Genomic DNA, 19,832 nt, shown 5'->3' on the forward strand with positions numbered 1-19,832 from the left:
CAGCTTGGAGTCTGGACCTGATCGCCTGCCACTGAGCCTCCGTGGGCTTCAGACCAAGCAGATCCAGAGCCTGCGCACACACACACACACACACACACACACACACACACACACACACACACACACACACACACACACACACACACAGATCAATACACACAGCGGTGACCCCTATGAACAAACATGGACGACTAGCTACATGAATAAAAGGACCACTCCACTGACGACGTAACAATGAACAGTTCTGGAGATACGTGGTTTTCACTGGACAACAGGAGCAGCGGCCGGGGAAGAATCTGACCTACAAACACAGTTATTGAATTGAATAATATTGTTAACATTATTATTATTGTTTAATATTAGTTTGAATGTTTAGATCTGATTCTCCAATCGCTGCTGGCCACTGGTTACCTCCTCTCTGATTGTATAGAAGTCTATGAGAAAATGAGTCTACTCTCTTGATTTGTTATCTCAGTAAACATTGTAAACATGAGTTTATGGTCTCAATCTCTAGTTTCAAGTCTTCTTCAATCCAGCATGATGTTCATTTTGTCCTTTATGGTCCATTTAGAGTCCAACAGACCAGAAAGCAGGGGACGCTTTAGGGGCGCTACTACCTGCTGATTGACAGGTCACTACCATGCCGTTGTCCAGGTTTTGATGGTTTCGTCTAACTTTAACCCTTTCACAGTTTGTTTTCACTTCATCTAAGTTATTATTATACTGTGTTCCTAAAAATGTCTTATTCTGCTTTTGGTTGTACTTAGCTCCGCCCTCTCGTGTCACTTCTGGCTATTGTAAGCGGCATCGTCTCCGTCTCTCTCCAAGTAGGCGATGACAGACAGAGCTCATTAGCATTTAAAGGTGCAGGCACATTTGAGCAACTTTTAGACAGCTGAAATTCAGGACCACGGATGGGTTTGGGGCAATGCATATCGAATACAGTGTTGTTAAATCCATCCTGAATTAAATATAAAACACAATGAACACAGTGAAAAATGAAAATATAATTGGAAAAAAAGAGTAAACATTTATCTATTCTGTTAATCACAACCAATATGTTTGTTCAGAGAAAAGTGACGCTGTAGTGTTACAGAAAGTAACCTGGATCTATAAATTAAATTCACATATAATGTATATACAGTGCATCCGGAAAGTCTCAGTGCTTCACTTTTTCCACGTTTTGTTATGTTACAGCCTTATTCCAAAATTGATTAAATAATTTTTTCTTCCTCAAAATTCTACATTCTAATGACGAAGTGAAAAAAGTTTGTTTGAAATGTTTGCATTTTTATTAAAAATAAAGAACAGAAATATAACATTTACATAAGTATTCACAGCCTTTGCTCAATACTTTTGTTGAAGCAACTTTGGCACAAATTACAACCTCAAGTATTTTTGAGTGTGATGCTACAAGCTTGGCAGACCTTGTTTTGGGCGGTTTCTCCCATTCTTCTTTGCAGGACGTCTCAAGCTGTATCAGGTTGGATGGAGAGCGTTGGTGCACAGCCATTTTCAGATCTCTCCAGAGATGTTCGATCGGGTTCGTCAAGGTCGGGTCTGGGCTCTGGCTGGGCCACTCGAGGTTATTCAGAGTTGTCCCGTAGCCCCTCCTTTGTTATCTTGGCTGTGTTCTTAGGCTCGTTGTCCTGTTGGAAGATGAACCTCCACCCCAGTTTGAGGTCCAGAGCGCTCTGGAGCAGATTTTCATCAAGGTTGTCTCATTCATCTTTCCCTCAATCCTGACTAGTCTCCCAGTTCCTGCCACTGAAAATCTTTCCCAAAGCATGATGTTGCCCCCACCATGTTTCACTCTAGGGATGGTATTGGCCAGATGATGAGCGGTGCCTAGCTTCCTCCAGACATGACGCTTGGCATTCAGGCCAACGAGTTCAATCTTCAGACCAGAACCTTTTGTTTGTCATGGTCTGAGAGACTTTCGGGTACCTTTTGGCAAACTCCAGGTGGGCTGGCATGTGTCTTTTACTGAGGAGTGGCTTCCGTCTGGCCCCTCTACCATACAGGCCTGATTGGTGGAGTGTTGCAGAGATGGTTGTCCTTCTGGAAGTTTCTACTCTCTCCACAGAGAAACGCTGGAGCTCTGTCAGAGTGACCATTGGTCACCTCCCTGACTAAGGCCCTTCTCCCCGATTGCTCAGTTTGGCCGGGCGGACAGCTCTAGGAAGAGTCCTGATGAAGGCCACTGTGCTCATCGGGATCTTCAATGCTGCAGACAATTTTCTGTACCCTTCCCCAGATCTGTGCCTCAATACAATCTCATCTCAGAGGTCTACAGATACTTCCTTGGACCTCATGGCTTGGTATGTACTTGACATGACATGCGCTGTCAACTGTGAGACCTTGTATAAACAGATGCGTGCCTTTCTGAATCATGTCCAATTAACTGAATTTACCACAGGTGGACTTCAATCAAGTTTTAGAAACATCTCATGGATGATCAATTTTTGGGAAAATGAAAATTGAAACAATTTTTGAAATATAGCTGTAACATAACAAAATATTGTGCTGTACTGTGAATACTTCCGATTCACTGTATATAATATTATGAAGCTGCATCACAAACACAGACCTGTTCCAGTTTCTCCAGTTTGCGGTGACAGCTGCTGAGGAGACATTTCTGACTGCTGGCGCTTTCTGCAGACACACACGCACACACATATTAGATGTCTGTTCATAATAAAGTTTGATGCAAACAACAATAAGGTCACATCATCACAAGCATGATGCCTTAAAAACAATCCAGAAATTAATAAAAGAGAACAAAATCTGCGTCTTATTGTTACAATGTTTTTTCCGATATGAAAGATTTGCTTTTATTCGAGATGCAGATGTTTTCAGAAACAGGTGGCATCTCTGTTCTGGCTGAAGACCTGAACATATTAATGAGGTGTGATGAGAGTGTGTTTACGACCTCAGATCAGTGACCACTGAGACGCCTGTGTAACATTAACAAGACTTAAAGGAAGTTCTGGAAGCTTTCACATTAATAATAACGTTAGCTTTAGAAGACAAAACAACCGTTATCTTTAGACAACAAAACCAACATTAGATTTAGAAAACCAACATCTGCTTTAGACAACAAAACCACTGTTATCTTTAGACAACAAAACCAACGTTAGATTTAGAAAACCAATGTTAGATTTAGACAACAAAACCACCATTAGCTTGATACAACAAGACCAATGTTAGATTTAGAAAAACAACATTTACGTTACACTACAAAACCAACATTAGCTTTAGACGACAAAACCAACATTGGCTCAAGACAACAAAACTAACTTTAACTTTAGACAATGAAACCACCGTTAGCTTTAGACAAAAAAAAACAAAGAAAAAAACGTTAGCTTTAGACAACAAAACCAGAAGGACCCCCTTTGGACCCAAACCCGAGTCCACCAATATCAACACACGTCAGCCTTCAGGTGTGACGTCAGGCGACGACCATGTCGGAGGAAGACCTCAGGATCCCTCATCACACATGGAGACCAGATGATGCTTCACACCTCCTCAGCCAATCGTAGGCCAGACCTCCTGCCTGTCTCACTTCCTCCTGCGGCAGGCGGCCAACCACTCGCCATCTGTCCCCGGCTCCGTCTGTCTCCATCACTTTCCATTTACACCTCACAGGCTCGTAAAGATCTTCGTCTCGTGTCTCAGCTCACATTTCAAAATGTTGTTATTCATTTATGAGCATTTTTAATTTCACACCTTGAGAAGTCAACAGTGACAGTGTTTCCTGTCTGAGGGTAAAACGTAGGTTTAATCATTTCTTCTTCTTCTGCAGTAGAAGCTGTTTGTATTATTCTAACATACAACGACAGATACGTACCGGGGTCGCTCTCTGATGGGGAGGTGACATGTGGCGTCTCCGTTCTGACTGGAGACACTTGCACCTGAAGACATTCACATATTTATAAGTGTGTGTTATGACCAAATACCTGCAGAACTGATGACATCTGCTCAGCTCTACGTGGTGTTTACTGATAATTTGCAAATGTTAGCATGTATGCTAACACTGCAACACAGTCTCATAGACAGAAATGAAATGTATTGGTTTTGTGTTGCGTGTCAGTTGGGACGACATTACTGAACATTAGCTTTACACAAACCAACACAATGCTGATTTTGTTGTTTTTGTACTTTATTCAGGACCAGTGACGCTGTGATGTAGATCTCGGTACTGAAGCTCCCACCTGGCTCACATTGACTGCTGGCAGAGTCTCACAGGCCGGGTTCCTGCTGGAGGTGATCTTGGTGACCACGGCGGGCTGTGGAGGGATGATGCCCAGCCCTGGGGCCCTTGGCTGGGGGGCACTGCCGGACCCCTGCAGGGAGATGGGGCTGTGGGGCCCGCTGCTGGAGCTGGAGGACGACCGTCGCCTGATGAAGGCAATTTCCACCGTGGGATCCGGTCTATGACACGCGGGACAGGTCAGTGGTTTTAATGTGACAATACACTTACAAATAACATTTTTATTGGTCGCTTTTGATTTCTTTACACAAAAAAACAATGAAAATAAAATAACACATAACTCTAATTTAATTTTAAATAAAAACATTACATATTGTATTTTTGAGCTGTCAAAAATGTCTAAATATTTGTCAACATTAATAACTTTACAATCAAAATATTGATGTTAACATGTGTTACTTAAAACACGTATTTTTAGGAAATTAACTGTTTCAATGAAGTCTGATAACTGGAACTAAATCAGAGTGACATATTTCTCTAAATTACAGACTAGATCTGAAACCTCAATATTAATACGTCCAAAAACATCCATCTAAATGATTTATTATATTTATAAATAGATCTGTAAATGCCTTTACAGCTGATTCCTGTAAGTTTGTTGGTGACTAAAACTTAACACACAAACTTAAACACAGCAACGGACACATTTATCCCTTGGTTCTTGTTGAATAATGGATATTTGAGGTCTCCAGGTGAGTCTCCTACCTTAGTTTGGTGCGCGTCAGGATGCTCCGGGCCTCCTCGTAAGTCACCCCGATCAGGGACTCCTTGTTGATGGAGACCAGCTGGTCTCCCACCTGCAGTCGACCATCCTGAAACAGAGACGCTCACATCCTGGTCACTTCCTGTTCAACATCTGCTGCACTTCTTGAGATAAATACATTTCTATCTCATCAAATATTATCTGTTATTATAGTTTCAGAATCCTGATATAGCCTAACTAAGGTCCCACTACTGTTATAGAATGGCACTTTCTTGTTGCAGTTTCGTCCAATTTCACTTTATTCTTGTTTTCATTTAATACATTAAAAAATAAAAGACAGTTTTTGTAAAAAAGTATATGAAGTATGTCACGTAATAATCCAAAAAGGAAGAAGTGAATGCTGACCTTCTGGGAATCTCCTCCAGGCACTATTTCCTGAATGAGCACCATTGGTCCTTCGGCACGGTTGGCTCCGCCCTTGATGACGAGCCCCAGGCCTGTTCCCTTGGCAACGCATATCAACTGAATGCCACTGTCACTGGGGAGAGAGAGACAGGATTAAAAAGCACACATTCAATCCCACCATGACATAATCTGTAACCCTCCTCCCCCTCCCTCTCCTCCTCCTCCCCTCCCCTTCCTCTCTACAGTTATCATCCTCCTCCCCCTCCTCTCTCTGAAGATGCTTCTCACTATTTTTAGCCGTTGCTGGTGTTGCAGAAATACAGTTTAACAGTTTATGTAACGGCTGTCCAAAAAGACAAAATAATACCTTTAGAGGGTAGCAATTTGTTGACATTCTGTCCCATATGCAAATGACTATAAACCCCACGTACCTTCTCACTGAAGAACTACAATACAAAGTATTGTTGAGACGCGTAAGTAACAGTTGTCATAAACTAACTAAGAGGTTTTGTCTTCTAAAACTATCGTTGGTTTTGTTGTCTAAAGCTAATGTTGGTTTTGAAGTTGGTTTGTTTTCTAAAGCTAACGTTTTGTTGTCTAAAACTAATACCCGATATTTCATATTTATTTATTATTTTTACTTAATTGACTAAACTGAAATATTGTTTCAGCTCATTGATTAAAATTAGCTTTTCAATGTAAGTTAATCAATGATTGATATGATTGTTCTTGAAGGACTACCTCCTGATTCAGGAGAACCAAGTAGAACCAAGGAGAACAGACAGCTCCTCCTATAAAGGTTACCTGAAGGCGTGCGTGGGTGTGTGCATGGTGTAGGGGGGGGAGGGGTGGGTGTAGGTGGTGACCCCCTCCTTGGGACTGAGGAGCTGAGGACTCTCTGATCTGGAGGAGGAGGACGAGGAGGCCGTGTCCGTCAGCTTCCCTAAGAGGAAACAAGAGAAGAAGAAGAAGCAGAAGAAGAAGAAGAAGAAGAGCTGAGAGGTGAGCAGGAAGACGTGGGAGAGACAAAAAAGAGGGAGAGGAAATAGAAACAGAGTGGGAGGGAGGAGGGGGAAAGGTGCATGATGGGAGGGAGAGAGGAGCATGATGGGAGGGAGGACGGGGAGAAAGGTGCATGATGGAAGGGAGATGGACAGGTCATTGTTGCAAAGTGAGGACATTTTGTGGGTCCCCACTTGTTAAAGGTCAGTATCAGGTCCAGGGGCAGGGTAAAGTTCAGGTTTAGGGTCAGGTTCTGGTTCAGGGTCAGTGTTTCATGAACCTACGTGAATGTTTGTATCACATCACTGTGGGTCCTCACAAGGGTAGTGTGTCTGTTGGTGTGTGTGTGTGTGTGTGTGTGTGTGTGTGTGTGTGTTTCGTACCTGTGGAGAGCTGAGGCGGAGAGATTCTTCCTGAAGCTGAGACGTTGTTGGATCCGTACTTCTCCATCAGCTCAGAAAACTCCCTCCTAGGACACACACACACACACATACACACGCACACGTACACACAACCACACACACATACACACATGCACACAAAAATAGTTTACTTGAATAAAAGAATCAGAACAATAACTTAACAATACTCATTAAATATTCTGCAGGTATACAGTCATGTGTTTGATCTGTGTACTTTAATTGTGGTGATGTTATATTCTGTATAAAAATCAACCAAATAAATCAGAGATCCTGATTGTGCAGAATGAATCAGCATTAGGGGTGTGAATCTTTGACTTTGCAGCGATTCGATTCGATTAACGATACAGTAGTTGGCGATTCGATTCAAGGACGATTTTATTTTTTTGTAACGATTCGATTCGATTCGATTCTGTAAACCACGATTCGATTCAGTAACTTGTAACCAAAATTCTATATCCATGAAATAAACATGCAATAATGCAAATGAGACTATTTGTATTCTTCTGAAATGTGAAAAATAACATATTTATTCTATAAAAAAGTAAACCTGCATAATATTTTATGCTGAATACAAAAAATGTAATTAAACATTGCTCAGTTATTTTTAACATTTTCAGTAGACTACATGCTGGCAGGGGAGAGAGAGTCTTAAACTTATTAAAACATTAATCATAAGTAAGAATCACGATTAATCTGATTAAATGCATTTATATCGATTATTGGTGAAGCCAAAACGATTCATTCTATTTATTCATTTTAGCAGATCGATTGAGTAGAATCTATAGGACTGACAATCGATTCATCGATTAATCGAATGAATCGTTACACCTCTAATCAGCATCATATGGCTGAATGAAGGATGACTGTTTTTTTTCTAGAAAATGCATTTATTTAAAATGAGATACATGAAATATTTATTTGCATATTTCCTTGTTTCCGAGGAAACAGGCGCTGAGCTGTGAAACCAAACCCCGCTCTTATTTTGGAGGGACCTAGTAAGGATAGCAGGCCCATCTGTGAATGTTTGTCTCCCTCACATGGACGTAGAGGAAAGCTGAGATCATGTGATCAGATCGGCTGTTAACAGGAGCCGAGAGAACATTCAGAGGTCAAAGGTCACAGACACTCGTCACCCGTCTCACCTTTTTTACAGTTTTTTTCCCGATTGCTAAACGACAGCAGGCACAACTGCAGCTACATAAAACTCTAACACAGTCTGCATCACCAACAGTCACCTGAGCTTAACTGTTCACATCACCTACAAAACCAACTCAGTGCAGCGAAACACTGTGAACAATCGCCATGGCGACGACACACTGTCACTCAGAACACACTGAGAGGTAAACCACTGCCATAAAACACCAACACAAAAGTTGGTGTTTTATGACACGTTTCATCTTTGCAGTTTGAATCATTTGAGTGACATCAGATAAATCAATATTTTCTTTGGAGCAAAAAGTGAAATTATTTCATGTGAAGATCTTTGTTTTATAATATAATTCTTTGCTTCAATATATATATATATAATATAATAAAATATAGGTATTTTGTCTGTAGTAATTTAACAACCATGTCAACAACATTTTCCTGCATCTGAATATATCCTTCCTCTTCCTCGTGCCCTTAAAAACTGTTTGTATAGATCTGTGTAAATATTCTATAATTGTAATACAGAAATCCATTTCTGTAATGTTTTCATTTACTGTAACTGTAAGGATGCATCTCTCACCTGTTTGTTAGATGGAAAATTTGCATTACATATGCTGAAATGATTCTGTTTTGAATGTGTGGTTTACAGCAGAGATCTTCAACCTGGGGTCTGGGACCCATCGGGCATAATCAGTAGCTTGGGACTACAGTTATGCACAGTTTCAAGAAGCAGTATAAAAACAATGTCTAAAATTAGTTTAAATTTGACGTAGAAAAGCTGTCCACAACGACAACATTTGGACCACAATTAGCCCTTATACAGAGGTCCTGTGGACCTTGACGTTGGAGTAGATGTCGGGAAAAAGATGCTTTTGACATCTGGCGTCACATTCTGCACCTTCAGGGGACCGACATTGGACGTGCAACAACAACGTAGAAAAGACGGCGTTTGGATGTGTCATTGCGCAGCGGGTATTCTTCACTCAACATTATTGGCCGGTTTAATAAGGAAAACTATTTTATATGATATGTAATAAGGGGTCCCTCCACCGGATCACTATAAGCTTTGGGGTTCCTGAAAACGTTGAAGACCTCTGGTTTACAGTTTTGACAGTGGTGTATTTAGCATTTGAACAAAGTGCTGTAAATCCACAGTGTTGTGCAGGTTGTTGTTAAATTAATTAATTACTTTTCTACGACGTTGAATTTAAGACGTAAAACCGTCTGAGACGTAATGAGATCTCCCCGAACACAGAGCTCCGCCACGTTGTCTGTTTTTATCCGTCGACCCTGTGTGAACTAAATCCCCACGGCATGATGTCACCGCGGCGTCCTCGCCGTGACCCGCCGCACCAGCTGCACACAATCATCATAATTTGTTTTTAAGTGTGAAACAAGCGACAACGGAGGTCGAATACCTGATGTGTCAGCACAAAGCTGCTTTCACACACACACACACACACACACACACACACACACGCACTGCTGCTGCTCCGGTTGGGTAATAACAGTGATGAGATAAAAAGGACCTGTCTCTCTGCCAGAGGACAGACGACCTTTCTTCTGCAGTCACAACAACACGCTGTGAGCTGGGAATCACATCCGCACATCAGTTGGTACATGGTCCACCGGAGACCAACGTGGTCCTCCAGAGACCAACGTGGTCCTCCGGAGACCAACGTGGTCCTCCAGAGACCAACGTGGTCCTCCGGAGACCAGCATATATCCTCCGGAGATTAGCGTGGTATAAAAAATTATTGTTTTAAAAATCAGCTTCTTTGGGGTTGAAAAGTGAAAGTTTAGTAGACGTCTGGTCTTAAACAGAATCTGTGTATGTGACTAAAGTGCGTTGTTAGAACGTAGTCTAGACCCAGGCCACCGGTAGCCTAGTAAACCTCCTCCTCTCAAGCCCACCTCTAACTGATTACCCCATATAATAATCATTTAGAAAGCCTTGTCTCCGAGCGTCCTGCAGACCAGCGTCCAGCAGACGAGCGTCCTGCAGACCAGCGTCCTGCAGACCAGTGTCCTGCAGACCAGTGTCCTGCAGACGACCCCCAGCTCGTTTCCGCTGATCTGGGTGCTGCTGGCGTCTCTGAGCATCCTGCAGCCGTGAGGACGGACAGCACGCCGTCCCCAATGTGTCACTGTGCGTTTGTGTCAGGCTGACGGGGGAAAAGCACAGGGGACAGCATAGTGCCAGGTCGCTTTACCTCCCGCTGCTGGACAGCAGGAACGCCGCCCATCAGCCAAACAGTCATAGTCGGCTCCAGGTAATGACTGGATGTGTTTCCACGGCAAGAACCTTGTAAATCCTGGTTCAGTCGGAACTGTTGCTGTATCCAACATGACAGGAGTTTAATTGAATGAAGGCCAATGGGAACGCGGTTTTGAGCTAAATAACGATGTTGCTCCACTAAACTAAAACCAAAAAGAGACCTGAAAACAACTTCATATTTCATAAAGACTTTTCTAGCACAACAATGCCAGTAACCCCTGTGGCAACATCAAAATCACACCAGCTCTCCTGCAGGGACCACCAGACCACCAGCTGTGTCCTCAGTCAGCCTCACAATAAAAACACCGACAGAATGTCTCTGGACTGAGACCACGTAGAAATCTCCTGTTGAATCCAAAAGTTTTGTATTTGCATGTTTAACTTGCAGGAATCCATCCAGAACCACCCGTTGTAGGGAAACATGACAGCAAGTCTCACCTGGATTCATCGTCTCTGGTGATCAGCAGTGACATGTGATTGGAGAGTGAGGCGGTCCGTAGGATTTCCACCGCCCTATCAGGAGACAGAGATGGAACAATGTGTAGTTCACATGCACAGAACAAACAAGTGGTCATAAAAACATTACAGATGCAGATTTTACTGTGATTAATGCTAACATGCTGATGTTTAACAGGTGTAATGCCAAAAACCAAGATGGCGACGGACAAAAACCAAGATGGTGACTCCAAAAAACCAAGATGGCGACGGACAAAATCCAAGATGGCTGTTTTGAATCTTGGAGTTCAAATATTGGTCGGCCAACCAAAAATGAAGATGGCCAAAGCCAAAATGCTGAAAGATTCCATACGGCAGTCCTCAAACAAAATGATTGATGTCACGGTGTCACTATGGTAGAAATGTAGCGTTTTATAAAGGTATCTCTCCTTCCAACCTCTCTGGGTAACAAGTATCACTAGAACACAACATTTAACCAAGACGAGCTCCAGATCCACTAAACTAGCCTGAACATGAAGAAAACCCGAAACCACTGGATGAAACCACAGGTCAGAGCTGGACCATGCTACGCTCTGATTGGCTGATCTGCATTGAGGGTGCCTGGTCAATGGACATGTGTAGCCGAAGACTGCCATGTTTGACGGTTGTTTTGACAATCCGTCTGGTTGTTTCTGCCGCTGTCATCCTCGGAGACACGCCTCTAACCTCAAAGCACCCTGCAGACGCAGCACTCGTCCAGCTCACCTCTCATTGGTCACCCCAATCAGGCTGATGTTATTGACATCCAGAATCAGGTCACCTGACTTAAGCCGACCTGGAACAGAGAGTGACAGACAGTCAGACAGACGGACAGGGAGGATAATAAAAATAATAATAATAACTTTGCCCAGTACAAGACGAAATACTAAAAACAACGGACCGTCCTGAGCTGCCAACCCGCCGGCGATCACCCGCTTGATGAAGATGCCGAACTCTTCTCCGGTCAGCTCGCGGTAACCTCCGATTATCTTCACACCTGTGCACACGCAAAAACTCCTGTTTAAAACTAATCAAAAAGAAGTAGAAGAAGTATTTTATTCAGTCAACACACATAGTACAGGAAATAGCATGAAATCCATTATATTTATGTAATTTAAAAAAAGTAAAGTGTGAGAGTTTAGTGATAACTGAGAAAGCACCAAGAGAATAATAATACTTTTATATTGCTTCATTGACTTAAGTTACCCTCCATAGAAAAAGAGAAAGAAAATAATACATTGCAAAGATGCAAATTTGAAACCCTCAAAGTGTTTCATAAACAATTATTTTAAATGTGTTATTTCTTAAGATTTATCTTTGCATCAACAACCTTTTTGTACAGTAAACTTAAAAACAGCTGGAATCATATTTACAAACATCAATCTATGAAATCTAGCGGTTGCATTATTTCATCATATACTAATCATATACATTTAATTTTTTGGGGCCTGAGTGATCAAAGTAGCCAGCCTTATTAATACTATGTTTTTGTAACAAATGTAATTAATTAATAATCATTTTATAGGTTGATCCAACATTGTGCACATTATATCATGCTGATGGTTCAGAGGTCAGACAGGTCAGAGAGGTTAGACAGGTCAAAGGGAAGATGCTCACCGAGTCCCTTCTTGCAGTCGCAGAACTCTAACCTCTGTACGGGTCGGTTGATGCCGTGCGGGCCCATGATCGTCCTGGCAACAAGAAAAAACACAACGGCTTCATCAACATCCCGCCTCATCCAAAGCCGCTCCCTCTCCTCTGCACTCCGCCGCACAAAACAATCAAATCATCACAGGATTTTGTCATTTTCTCACCCCCTCTCCCTCCCTTGCTCCCTCCCTCCCCCGCAGAGCCACATCCAAACCAATAAAATCTGTCGCCTCTAAACGGCCCGGCGGTTAAACTGTGCGTTGACCTGAATGTGAGGAAGCCCCGGCAGACACAAATAGATATCAGAAATAATAAAAGGAACATTACAGAGCCGTTCTGATATTCCCTCGTGTGCAGAGAGCTTTGTGGATGAAAAGGTTCGGGTTAATGCCGCAGAGATTCCTCAGACGTGGTTCACATGGTGCTGCTGTCTGCTGGTCCTGTCCCGAGGCTCCGCTCACCGTCAGAGCGCAGCTTGTTTCAGATGCTTACGTATGTGTGTGTGTGGGTGTGTGTGTGTCAAAGTCTTTGTGTAGAGACAGCAGCTATTGTCATGGACCTCCTGACATCACAGGGGCCGGCACAAGAGGTTTTCGGGGGCCCTGAGGAGAATCTGATTCAACACCACAAAAAACAACCATAAACTTTTCACTGGAGGAGATGTTGAAAGTAAAAAGGAATAAACCTCTCTTAAAACCCTCCCTTCCAGCTAGAATGCACCTATGTTGGAATCAAAGTTGAGCTAATTCATAAAAACTTGATGAGACTTAATGCTCCAGCTATTATGTAACCTTCCTCTTATCTGCGTTCTGGTCTAGGGGCATCAGTCAGTGTATTCCAGATGTTCTTCTCCCCAGCAATGATTCCAGCTCTTCCTGGGAAACACAGTTCCCAGGCGAGATAAGATAACCCTCTTGCATGTTCTCGGTCTACCCCGGAGCCTCAAACCAGTTGGGAGTGGATGGAAAACAAAGTGAGGAGGCATCCTGAACAGATGTTGAACCACCTCAGCTGTTCCCTTTCAACAAGAAGGAGGCTCTACTGAAAGCTCTACCTCAAAGGATGAGCCTCACCACCCTAGGAAGGAAGCTCATTTCGGCTGCTCGTATGTCATTCTTTCGCAACTACCCAAAGCTCAAGACCATAGGTGAGAGTTGGTTCATTGATGGACGCTCCATTCAACCCTCATAAACAAGACCCCAAGATTCTTGAAGAGTATCTTGTGGTCAAGAACTGTGTCCTCAGACATGGAGGTACTGACTCTCATCCTGACTGCGAAAGGTCACGTTCTGCAGAAGCCAACTGAAACACATCATTTGCAATTCTGAGACACCAAAAGGGACACTCTCCTCCTCCTTGAAACCCTGTATATAAAAACCACAAAAGGGAATCAGTGACAAGGGACAACCTTGGCGGGAGACAACACCCTCTGGGAATGTGTTTGACTTGTGCCGAATATGTGGACACATACCGCCTGTCCATCTCATTCTCCTTATTACCCTCACCAAAAGGGGCCAGACCAGGAGCCATTCACTGAGCCAATATGAATCTTCCAGAAAAGGTTGTAGCACCTTGCCCCGGAAAAGGGAAACAGGAATTGATGCAACATACACTTTTCCAAGCACAGCCCAAAAAATCTACATGGATCCACCTCACTTTGGTTCCACAACCAGTAGGGAAAGGCATTGGGGCTATTTCAGGGCAACTGCGAGGCGATTGCGGGGACCTGATCGCGATGACTCCCGGCATTGCAGATTTGAATCTTTAAGACAAAATAAAATGTTTTATTAAACCTTACCAAGTACTTTTGTAGTGTTTTTTTGTTTTCTTTGATAACCACGTGTTTAAAACTGTTTAAAACTGAGATTGTTTGGTCGTGAAAAAAAACAAATGTCTCCCTGGAAACGTAATCAAGAGTATAGTTTAGTTGTATGGAAATGTCATTTTGTATGAGACATGGCAACAGAAGCATATCATTAGTTCAGACCCAGCTAAAGTCCTGCTCGTACTTTAGCTTTTAAGCTTTGTGTTAGTAAACAAAATACCACGCCATATGGTACCAGCTCAGTATAACCAGGTTTGGAGCCAAAAGCACAACCAGGCAGATCAAGTTTAAAGTTCAGTGTTATTGTGGTCTGAAACAGGCAGAGGTCAACAGCAGACAGGTTAGTAAGAGAAGGAGCACTCTAAACCAATTAGGGATCAGACAAGGAGGCAGAAGTCCAAAAATCAGGCAGGGATCAGACAGACAGGGCTGAAGGCTGGAATGCTGAGTAGCGAGCATTAGCATTCAACAGTCTGGGAGAGAACTTGTTAATATGCTGCAAGGCTAATGGAGGAGTGGGAGCAGGTGGGTAGATGATCGGGGGGTACTGCAGGGCAGGATGCCGACCAGGACTTCTGCCCCTCAGTCTGACCCCTATTGGATAAGTTTGCTTTTTCTCATCTGCCTGCCTTTTCCCTGTTTTGGGGGGTTAACATGAACCTGTCTAACTCTGAGTCCTGCATGTGGGTTCAAACCTGCTTCTCTGCTGAGCTATTACTGATTCAATGTGCATGGATATGTTTATTTCTCCAACAGAATCCATGATCTTTGAGATCCTGTTGTGCAAAAGTAGTAGTTAGTTATATCTATGTCAGTTCCTCTACTTAGCTGCCTCTGACTGAACCTTCTCTTCATGCTGGACCTATATTATATCTACTATATTATATGTTATATCCTAAGTCTGCAAAGCAACTTGTATCTCCAGCCATCAGATACGTGGTAAGAGTAAAGTAGAAAGTACAACATTTCCCTCTGTGGCTGAAAGTCTTGGGAATGGCAAAAGAAATCCAATAAACAATGAGCTGGGTCAAGGACGGTTTGACCAGGTTACATATAGTGTGTATTATATAAGGGATAATGTACAGAGAAGTGGATCAATGAAGATCCCAAGGTGAAGCAGAGGCCACTCTGATCTCTCTGGCATGTTTTGAAATAAAAACTTCATCCAACATGTAAGCACTCAAAATACATTATTAGTAATATAGTAAGGCAGTGTTGATTCTACTCTGCAGACCGTAGAGAGAATGTAGTGAAGAGTAGCCCTGAACCTTTCAGTGAAACGCTAATGCTTATTGCAAGAATACATATACCTTATGCTAATGCTAATCACAAGTATACATAGTGTAAATTCTAATCCTAACATAGCATGTATATAGCTCGTCCAAATGTTAATCCCTAGCATACACATAGCTAGCTACTTCCACACAGATAATAGAATTAGAATACGTTTGTAAAAATAAGACATTTCAAAAAACAACATTTATAGAGATGTGTCTATGTATACATATATATTGTATATTATAATTTACATAGAACAGTTAAGGATAAGAACAGCTAAGGAATGAGTTTGACACGGCTAAACTTTAGATTTAACACGAAAACAACAAGACACTCTTCAATGTCTTGCTAAAATACTTAAGTAAAAAGTTAAAAGTGCTTGTCTTTGCTGTTGATAAATTTAAGACTAATTTAATCATCACTGGTGCATTCAGGTAACTGATTTTTCAGATATTCTACATTTATTACACAATGTTTGCTGGGACCAGTAAACTGTATATAGTGATTTGTTCAGGAGCCAATCAGAATCAAGGAGCTCATCTGAAACTGGCAATAACATAGTTGAAAATGTGATAAAGCAATGTTCCAAATGTTTATATACCCAACTCTTGCAAGTCAAATCAAATTCATAAATATTTGAGTTGTATTTTATCACTATAACAGACCTTTACAGCACTCTCATCTATTCATAATCATAACAATAGTAATAGTGATTAGCATAAGATAATTAAAAAGGATTTCATGAACGGTAAGTTAAAATAGTAAAGTCCGACTTAATATTAAGTAACAACGAAGCCCAGCAGTTTATGTAGTGCTTTTACTGTTCTGTAACTGTAGCATGAAATCATGATGGCATTACAAAACTAGCCAGTTAACTAGCCAGCCCCTAAATTAGTAAAATTTAACAACTTTATGTCATCTACACATTCATTCAAGCACAACCCTATCACCAGATCAGTTGTGGTTGTGATGCTACACTGATGATGGAACAGGAGCCGGATTTCCAGTGATGTGGCAGACATGTGATGTGTGCGAAGCATCTGAAGCCCAAGTTATGCTTCCACGTTGACGCAACGCAAGGGGGCTTACGGACCCCTTACGTCCTTGCGGACCCCCCTTACGTCCACCGCAACGGCCTGACGTGCACCTCCCAAATATCCTAGACATGCGTCGAGGCGACGCAACACCAACGCAGCGGCATTGGCTGTGATTGGTCCGCTAACTACATCCGCTGGAGACCGCTTTTCCGGTTTCCACTCATAAACACCGCCATTTAAACTTTTAATAGGCTACTTTTATTGTTTGCACCTTGTTTTATTGTTTGCACCTTGTCGCTTTTGCACAAAGAAATAAAACACCAAGTTCTGAAAAATTGTGGATGTTTAAAGCCGGAACCTAAACAAATAGGCTATAACAAGGCTAACGACGATATACGTCAAGAGTCTCGGTCGGTCGGTCGGTCAGTCTTTACAAAAAACATAGTGCCCTCTACCGGTGTGGTATTGAATTTCATTTCGACACGTAAACCCAACGCAGAACCATCACCGTCTCCAAGCAACTGCGTGGCCGTTGCATGGCCATTGCATGGCCATTGCGTGATCACTACGCGGAAGCATAACCGAGGCTTAAGTGGTCAAAGTTCACATTAGATTCAACACACCTTTGTTAATGATGCCACATAAAAGCATGGCCACATTAAAGCTAAAGGACTTAATGGTCCAGACTTTGGAAATTAGTCCATCCACCTGAACCTGATGCATAAAGCAAAGGAGACCCAATCCAAAAGGGTCCAAAAGGTCAACTGATCTCTGTAAGACCCGGTCTGAAATAGACCAGGATAATGAGATACAGTCAGGTTTAGGACTCACTGACACAGAGAAGCTTGGTAGCCTGGTAACAGTGCATGCCACATACCCACAAACCCCCTTCAACCAGGAGATCTTTGTTGCATTCACACCTCGCGCCCCCCATTTCTACGCTCTCTTCTGTCATTAAAGCACAAAAAAAAAAAAAAACAGAAACAATGACCTGAGACCAACTGAGAAACAGGACCCTTCCATAGCTGATTACGCAGTGTCCATCGTGGGGTTTCTCTTGGTCCGTTAAATAACCTGACGGCAGCAGCTGCAGCTCTCTTAGCCCCACAAACAGATGACAACGTGCAACGGCTCCCTGCTGGGACATGAGGGTGCAATTAAACTGAGCACTTAATGCCTGATAATCTGCATTACCTGCCGCAAGTGATTAACATCACACTCAGGGTGGATGCCAGTAACACAGTAACACCACGGCAGAGACGCCGGCCTGTACCAACCAACACTCACCAGCTTCTGTCACTTAATCTTCGGATGTACGAAGAAGAAGAAGAAGAAGAAGAAGAAGAAGAAGAAGAAGAAGCCACTTCCTCACAGAAAATAGAATGTATCTTATGTAAAGGTTCATACTTCATGATACCAAAATAGAGCTGCAAAAAAAGATATTTATAGAGATGTGGAAATGTCTGTCTTTTATAGCACCAAACAAATGTTATGCATGAATTCATTTCACCTGGGTAATTGTGACACATAATGTAATCATTGTTTCTACAAACATTTGTGAAAGAATGAGTCGCTCTCAGGAGCTCAGTGAATTCCAGCGTGGTACTGTGATAGGATGCCACCTGTGCAACAAGTCCAGTCGTGAAATTTCCATCCATTGTCGCCAGTCTATCGGAGGGCCAACATGTAGAGACAACCATTCATGCTCAAATTCACACCTACGGGCAATTTAGAGTCATCAATGAACCTATCCCCATCCTGCATGTCTTTGGACTGTGGGAGGAAGCCGGAGAACCCAGAGAGAACCCACGCTTACACGGGGAGAACATGCAAACTCCACACAGAAGGAAAGGTTAACGTTGTAGAGCGGTGCAGGTTAACGTTAAATGTAGCGAGTAAAAAGTACAAAATGTTCCTTTGAAATCTAGTGGAGGAAATAGAAACTGGACTGAATTTAATCTGGACTGAAGGTAAACTGGACTGAATTTAAACTGGACTGAAGGTAAACTGGACTGAATTTAAACTGTGCTCAATGTTCCCCTGTTATTAAAAACAAGGGTATCTCCCTTTAAAGCAGCTCTTACATTCATGACCCAGAATGGCGTTCAAGCATGTGGACTTAAACTCTGAGGCATCTGCCGGGAAACCGGCTGTAAACCTATTTCACCTCTGAAGTCTGTGACCCACATGCACTAGTGCTGCAGAAAAACAAGAGCTGCAACCCTCTTTAAAGACACAAGTACCGTTCTGAGACAAGAGACAAGGAAGGAAACCAGGAAACAAGGAGGAAGGAGGGTGGAGGAGCAGAGGGGGAGTTACTTACCAGTAGAGGAGAGACAGCCCATCAAACCGCTCAGTGTCCTTCGGGAGTAACGGCATTGCACGGCGGTCCGAGACAAAAAACACAACCAACCAACCAATCACAGGCAAAGAAACACAAGTGTTACGGCGCCATGAGAGCAGGAGAAGCGGAGGAGGTTTGGAGGAGGAGGCGGATGAGAGGAGACGGCAGCGGTTCAGACGAGGTCGGTGTGTGTGACCGGAGAGGAGAAGAGAGGGATGGAAATCCGCCTCGACGGGGAGACACACGCTTACCTTTACTCACTAATCCATGCTGATACCGTCACACACACACACACACACACACACACACACACACACACACACACACACACGTGCACACACACACACACACACAGTAACTTTAAACGTTTTCTGTCTCTCGCTGACAGATTAGAGCGTTACGGTTAAAACCAGGAAGGAGCTTAAGTGTCTTAGAAGCGTTTCATGTCTGGAGACTTGGAAACAGAAGACGAGTCTCCTGAATAGAAGACGAGTCTCCTGAATAGAAGACAAGTCTCCTGAATAGAAGACGAGTCTCCTGAATAGAAGTCCAGTCTCCTGAATAGAAGACAAGTCTCCTGAAAAGAATCTCCTGAATAGAAGACAAGTCTCCTGAAAAGAACACAAGTCTCTTGAATAGAATACGAGTCTCCTGAATAGAAGACGGGTCTCCTGCGAACATCAGAGCACAAAGAAGTTCAGAGTTTGTGGGATTAGAGAAAGAGAGACGAGACTCATCAGATCTCATCAGGAATACACTACTGACCTGATCAGGGTCTGATCCTTGATCTCTACTGGTTTTACAGCTCAACCTGATGGTGTTGCAGCCTACAATCAAAAGTCCACCACAACAAGTCCACCACAGGTCCACCACAAGTCCACAACAACAACTCCACAACAAGTCCACCACTGGAGAACCTACTGGCCATTAATTACAAATTAATGCAAAAGTACAAAATAACATCAGTTCAAAATAGGACAAACCAGAAGGAC

The 19,832-nt window shown here is 42.8% G+C and overlaps 1 protein-coding gene across 4 annotated transcripts in view; it reads right to left on the reverse strand.

Annotated features, from left to right (window-relative positions):
• stxbp4 (syntaxin binding protein 4) overlaps nucleotides 1-19,164 on the reverse strand; it is a 42,414-nt gene extending 23,250 nt beyond the window's left edge. Inside the window, exons 1-13 of one of the 4 annotated variants that reach the window (XM_084040361.1) lie at nucleotides 18,820-19,164; nucleotides 12,324-12,397; nucleotides 11,608-11,703; nucleotides 11,433-11,502; nucleotides 10,671-10,745; nucleotides 6,767-6,852; nucleotides 6,186-6,324; nucleotides 5,382-5,514; nucleotides 4,979-5,085; nucleotides 4,224-4,434; nucleotides 3,851-3,914; nucleotides 2,591-2,655; nucleotides 1-70 (exon numbers count right to left, since the gene is read on the reverse strand). The exon at nucleotides 1-70 is cut by the window's left edge and continues 27 nt beyond it. In XM_084040361.1, coding sequence (XP_083896487.1) covers nucleotides 1-70; nucleotides 2,591-2,655; nucleotides 3,851-3,914; nucleotides 4,224-4,434; nucleotides 4,979-5,085; nucleotides 5,382-5,514; nucleotides 6,186-6,324; nucleotides 6,767-6,852; nucleotides 10,671-10,745; nucleotides 11,433-11,502; nucleotides 11,608-11,703; nucleotides 12,324-12,397; nucleotides 18,820-18,875 — 1,246 coding nt within the window. In that variant the 5' untranslated portion in view covers nucleotides 18,876-19,164. Of the gene's footprint in view, nucleotides 71-2,590; nucleotides 2,656-3,850; nucleotides 3,915-4,214; nucleotides 4,435-4,978; nucleotides 5,086-5,381; nucleotides 5,515-6,185; nucleotides 6,325-6,766; nucleotides 6,853-10,670; nucleotides 10,746-11,432; nucleotides 11,503-11,607; nucleotides 11,704-12,323; nucleotides 12,398-12,683; nucleotides 12,784-18,819 lie in introns of those variants that run through there. The other 3 variants (XM_084040360.1, XM_084040362.1, XM_084040363.1) reach the window with 3 other exon arrangements.
• Between the last annotated feature and the right edge of the window lie 668 nt (nucleotides 19,165-19,832).

The sequence above is a fragment of the Eutrigla gurnardus genome (assembly GCF_963514095.1).
Source record: "Eutrigla gurnardus genome assembly, chromosome: 22".
Lineage (NCBI taxonomy): Eukaryota > Metazoa > Chordata > Actinopteri > Perciformes > Triglidae > Eutrigla > Eutrigla gurnardus.